The sequence below is a fragment of the Camellia sinensis genome, chromosome 8 (assembly GCF_055761805.1).
Source record: "Camellia sinensis isolate YWXY chromosome 8, ASM5576180v1, whole genome shotgun sequence".
Classification (NCBI taxonomy): Eukaryota; Viridiplantae; Streptophyta; class Magnoliopsida; order Ericales; family Theaceae; genus Camellia; species Camellia sinensis.
In genome coordinates this window covers 94335115-94341063 of record NC_138968.1, presented here as the reverse complement: position 1 = coordinate 94341063, position 5949 = coordinate 94335115, and the positions used below count along the sequence as shown (strand labels likewise).

General features: G+C 40.8%; 1 protein-coding gene across 2 annotated transcripts; it reads left to right on the top strand.

Annotated features, from left to right (window-relative positions):
* Nucleotides 1-1069: 1069 nt before the first annotated feature.
* Nucleotides 1070-5313, top strand: LOC114257424 (ankyrin repeat-containing protein ITN1). Of its 2 annotated transcripts, XM_028197183.2 has the most exons (5): nt 1111-1285; nt 1472-1538; nt 1641-2153; nt 2646-3055; nt 3730-5313. In XM_028197183.2, the coding sequence occupies exons 3-5, from the start codon at nt 1670-1672 to the stop codon at nt 4549-4551; spliced, it is 1716 nt and encodes a 571-aa protein (XP_028052984.2). In that variant the 5' UTR covers nt 1111-1285; nt 1472-1538; nt 1641-1669; the 3' UTR covers nt 4552-5313. The 2 variants fall into 2 exon arrangements, with proteins under 2 accessions (XP_028052976.2, XP_028052984.2); XM_028197175.2 differs by lacking the exon at nt 1472-1538 and having other exon boundaries at nt 1070-1285.
* The last annotated feature ends 636 nt before the right edge of the window (nt 5314-5949 follow it).

The window sequence follows — 5949 nt, the reverse complement described above, 5'->3', positions numbered from 1 at the left end:
CACCCATCCACCCACTCACCACCACCACCACCTGCCACCCACCTGCCACTACCACCCACTACCCACCAACACCACCACCACCACCCACTCGCTACCACCTACCACCCGCCACCGTCACCCACCCACCCACCCACCACCACCACCACCACCCGCCACCACCCGCCATTTGCCACCCACTTGCTACCATTACCTGCCACCCGCCGTCGCCACCACCACCACCACCCACCACCTGCCACCACCCATCACCCGCCACCGTCACCCACCCACCCACTCGCTACCACCCACTACCACCAGCCATCCGCCACCCACCCGCCACTACCACTACCACCACCACCACCCACTCGCTACCAGCCACCACCCACCACCATCACCCACCCACCCACCCGCCACCACCACTCGCCACCTACCCGCCACCCACCACCACCCCCACCCCCCATCGGCCACTTACCACCCGCCACCCACCATCACCCGCCATCCGCCACCCACTTGCCACCACCACCCACCACCCGCCACCACCACCTCCCACTCACTACCACCTGCCACCGTCACCCACCCATCCACCACCACCACCCACCCACCACCACCAGCTACCCACCACCTACCGTCACCACTTTCCACCACCGTCTTCTGCCGCCACTTGCCACCACTTGTCATTTCTCACTCTTTTTTATATTTTTAAATTTTTTTAAATATTTTGTCAATTACCAAACGCGTTTGTAGTTTATGTTTTTCTAAAAATAAACAAAAAATAAACAAAAATCAGTTTATAAAATTTTTGTAAATATAAACTGAAAACGTAAACGTTACCAAATACACGGTAAGTGTTTCGCCTTTAATTTTACAAAATAAATTTTAAATTAATGGTAAATTTTAAAAAATTAATAATTAAAGTTGAAAGAATTACATATAAGCGAAGAGTAGAAAAAATATTTATAAAAAAATATAAAAAATGATCTCTAATTCTTCCATTAATTTTTTTTATTTATAAAATTATAATTATTAATTTTGAAATGATACCAATTTAATAAAAAAAAAAAAGTGACAAAAAAGAAAAAAGGTGAAAAGGGTGTGGCAATACAAAACCAACTTTAGTGCGAAATTCAGACATTTCTCTACACCTTCCTCTCTTCCGTCTTGTCCTCTTATGGTCATCGTTCAACTCAACCCCTCGTCTCTCTCTCTCTCTCTCTCACCTTGACTTGTCTTTCCTCACCTCTGTAATTCACGTTCTAGGGTTCGCACCTCCCACTCCAAAGTCTCAACATGGCTTCATCTATCGAGGAAGGTACTATCTCTCACTCTCCTTTCTCTTTACTCAATTCTCTTTGATTCTCCAGTGTACCCCCGGACATCTACCAAGATCATTTTTGTTCTTTACTGTATGTATTTGCCTTTTGTTTAATTTTCTCGGAAAATATTACTTCCTACTAAAACTTTTCCAAGAAAATATATAATTCAAACTACTACACAGGTGCTGAACTGTAAATTGATATTCTTCTCCCAACCGCAATATCAGATTCCATAAACTAAAACTTCTGGTTTGGTCAATCAAACCTATCAAAATTCAATCATCTGTATACATACATATATATATGTTTGGCCTCGATTTTTGTATGTTTAACTGTTGAGTAATTGATTAGGAGGGGAAAGGGATTTAGAGAAGGGGCTGATGACTCCTCCGCCGCCGAATCAGAACCAAAACCCTCTGGGGGAGCCGTCGCCGTCGCCATCGCCGTCACCGTCATCGGCGACTGCTCCGGCTCTGGTTTTGTCAAATTCTGGCAAGCGGATCGATCAGGCCGGGAAGAAGAAGTACGTGAAGCAGGTCACCGGCCGCCACAACGACACCGAGCTACATTTGGCGGCGCAGCGTGGTGATCTGGCCGCGGTGAAACAGATTCTTGGCGGTATCGATTTGCAGATGGTGGGGACTCTGAGCGGAGCAGATTTTGATTCTGAGGTTGCAGAAATTCAGGCCTCGGTTGTGAATGAAGTGAATGAATTGGGAGAGACCGTGTTGTTTACCGCGGCAGATAGAGGTCATCTTGATGTTGTGAAGGAGTTGCTCAAGTATGCAAATAAGGAAAGTATTTCGAAGAAGAATCGGTCTGGTTTCGATCCTCTGCATATAGCCGCAACTCAAGGACACCATGGTAGTGATTAATTTTTTGATTTGTTTTATTCTTTTTCTTTCTGACTTTTCTCATTTTCATTGCCTGGTTTTGTAAATGTGATTTCAAAAGAAAAAAAAGGTAAAAATTCTTGAACAAATATTGGGTTATAAATATCAAATGTCAAACATAAAAGTGGGTTACTGACGCTGTGAGTAAATGGTGGAATTTCAATCGCAAATGGTACCTCTGCAATTGATTTACTCTATCCTTTTCTCCCCGATTAAATTTTAAATGATATCCCAAAATTTGTATTGTTTTTGAATTCATCAGAAAACTTTTTTCTTCCCGAAAGGATTGACATGGTGTTGAATTTCCTCTTTCAAAATTCACCACATCTAAAGTTTTGGAGGGTTACATTTATTCACTTAAATAAACATGTTGGTTTCTGCTAGATTTCTGTTCCTAAGTTATGTATATTCTGTGCAACAACACCTGACAAGTGCACACTTATAGCGTCTCATTTTATTGCAGCCATTGTCCAGGTGCTGCTAGATCATGAGCCAGAGCTATGTAAAACAACGGGCCCATCAAATGCAACCCCTCTTATATCTGCTGCAACAAGAGGGCATACAGCCGTAGTTCGTGAACTTCTATCAAAGGATTGTAGCTTGTTAGATATTTCTAGGTCCAATGGCAAAAATGCATTGCATTTAGCTGCCAGACAAGGTCATGCGGATATTGTGAAGGCATTGCTCGACAAAGATCCACAATTGGCAAGGAGGACAGACAAGAAAGGGCAGACTGCATTGCATATGGCTGTAAAAGGGGTTAGTTGTGAGGTGGTGAAATTGCTACTTGAGGCTGATGCAGCCATTGTGATGCTTCCAGACAAGTTTGGCAACACAGCATTACATGTAGCCACCAGGAAAAAGCGAGCAGAGGTAAATTTTGGTGGTGCTACTTCAAAATGAAAATGGTGGTGCTGATTATTGTTGTTTTTTAAATCTAATTTATTCCGAACTTTCAATAATCCAATTTCTCCTTACTATGAACTATTGATGCAAATTCAGTTGATTTTTTTTCTCAAATTCTCAATTTTTCATCTTGTTATGGAGTTGGCCTAAATTTTGTAAATTGAATTAGCAAACTATTCACCCTTTATTCAAGAACAGGAACTGTCAGAAGGAGATTACATAAGCTTCATGTAATTTTCCCAGCTGATGTAAATATTGTGCCTTGTGTGTATATTGTGATCTTAATTTCTGTTTAAACTTTGTTTTCCACCACCAAATTTGAACAGGCTGTGATTTCTGTTGTTCAATTTGTAATTTGTATGAAGCCACAAAAACGTTGTGAAAGGTGGACTTCAAATAGTTCTGTAGCAAAAATGTTGTGTAAAGTGGACTTCCAATAGTTCTAACTTCATGCTCCTCACTCTCTAGCTTGTCGTGCATGTTTTATGTTTGTTTCTCAAGTTACCTGATTATTTGTTCTCCCCTATTTTTATTTTCCCACCCACAATCTTGACCGAATAATATTTGAGGATTCGATCTGCAAATTAAACAACTGCCTGGCTCAATATTGATTTTTATTTTTATTTTTTTCTCTCTTGCAGATCGTGAATGAATTGTTACACCTCCGAGACACCAATGTTAATGCACTGACCAGAGATCACAAAACTGCTATTGACATAGCCGAAGAGCTTCCCCTCTCAGAGGAATCTTCTGCGATAAAAGACTGCCTTTATCGCGCTGGTGCTGTTAGAGCTAATGAATTGAACCAACCAAGGGACGAGTTGAGGAATACCGTGACTCAGATTAAGAACGACGTCCACACGCAGCTTGAACAAACCATGAGGACCAACAAAAATGTTCATGGGATTGCTAAAAAGCTCAGAAAACTCCATAGAGAAGGGATCAATAATGCTACCAACTCAGTAACTGTGGTGGCCGTGCTTTTCGCTACAGTTGCCTTTGCAGCTATTTTCACCGTACCTGGTGGTGACAATGACAATGGGATGGCTGTGGTGGCAAGCAGTATTTCATTCCAAATTTTCTTCATCTTTAATGCCATTGCACTATTTACATCCTTGGCTGTTGTGGTCGTTCAGATTACATTGGTTAGAGGTGAAACAAAAGCCGAGAGAAGGGTAGTCGAGGTGATTAACAAGTTGATGTGGTTGGCTTCTGTTTGCACTTCTGTGGCGTTTATGGCCTCGTCTTATATAGTGGTTGGTCGGAAGCATGAGTGGGCTGCAATTTTGGTTACAGTTGTTGGGGGGGTGATAATGGCCGGGGTTCTTGGCACCATGACTTATTATGTAGTTAAATCAAAAAGGAGCCGATCAATAAGGAGGAGGGTTGCAAGGAGTGGATCAACCTCGTGGCAACACTCTGAGTTCTCCAATTCTGAAAATGATCGGATTTATGCCCTTTGATGTGAGCATTTTAAGCATCAAATGGAAAATTGTGTGGAGCAAAGCCGCAAGTGTTGTTTGTAGTGGCCTTCCTAAAAGACCACTAATGGAGGTAGTGTTGTTGTCTACATTCTGCTATTGTAAGTTTGAAGAGGAGATTGTTCATGTATTTGGCTAAAAGGTAAAAAGCAAAAACTATGGTTACTTCATTTTGTGCTTTATTTATAGAGTTTGAAGCCCTATTAAGGTTCCCAATATCTGCGAAGAGGTTAGAGAGGACTATGTAGTTTGAAATTTTTTCAGAAGGTGCCAATGGTTGTGGTCCGAGTTTCAAAGTCTCTGATTAGTTGGTGAATTAGTTAATATCTTGACCCAAATACTAGAGAAACCAAAATAACTTGTGCGGGAAATGACTCGTCTTTACTGTCATTATTTGGCTACAAGAACATGGGTTGTTGGTCATGTGAAGCTATGCTTTCTGGAATTGCCCAACGTTGGGATTAGAGAGGGTCGATATTTGAACGTCTTGGAGTAGTCGGTTTTTTTCAACTGTTTGAAGCATTCTTATGTATTATTCAGAGCCCACTGAAGGCTAATTATGTCTATAAATCTTCTGACTGGTTGTCATCATCAACCGACAATGCAACTCCAAAGGTTGGTGTACTGTAGATTATGGGTACAAATTTGCCATCATTCCACAAACTCTTTTGGAGAACATTTATGTGAATTATCTTTGACATCCCATCATCAAAATTATATATTTGTATCTTGATAGAGGGAAAAGGAGTTTGGATGGTTCTGTCACAATCTTTCTGTGTTGACAGGTGAAAACTGATCAAAAAACTTTTTTTTTTTTTTTTCATTCGAAAAACACACAAAATTTGTTTGGCGACTGGTTGTGAAAATTGTTTTTAAGAATTTTTGTTAAAAGAACCCACTTTCTATCAAACACCCAAAAGTTGATTTTAAATTTTCAAAAACATTTCGATCAAAGGATATGAAAATGGTGTGTTTTGTTTTTGGGTCTTGCTACATGGCATTCTTATTTTGGATGCATATTCATATGCACCTTCACTTTCATAGCATAACTAACTAACTAAAATCATTACTTTGAAACATAAACGATACTACTTCGCAGCCTGTCCAAACACCGTTTGCGGGTATATCTAACCCTCAAAATCAAGCGGATCCACCCCACTTTAAAGTGATATTCAACATTATGGTGAGACTTCAAGGCAGATCCATCACCACTTCCAAGTCATGCACAACACGAGTCAGGGGTCACTGCGCGGCTTGCTTAGTAGTGACTATTATGCGATTCCTGGAAATTATTTTAAATTTTATTTTCATCATTTGAATCGTTTAATTTTTAATAAACATCGAGTAGAATATACTAATAAAAAGTCAAATTGAACGGAT

Bases quoted from the DNA above. Each gene is read 5' to 3' on its own strand.
- LOC114257424 (XM_028197175.2), top strand. From the start codon at position 1,264: ATGGCTTCATCTATCGAGGAAG. The intron at 2,154-2,645 runs GTAGTGATTAAT...ATTTTATTGCAG, and splicing joins CGCAACTCAAGGACACCATG to CCATTGTCCAGGTGCTGCTA. The intron at 3,056-3,729 runs GTAAATTTTGGT...TCTCTCTTGCAG, and splicing joins CCAGGAAAAAGCGAGCAGAG to ATCGTGAATGAATTGTTACA.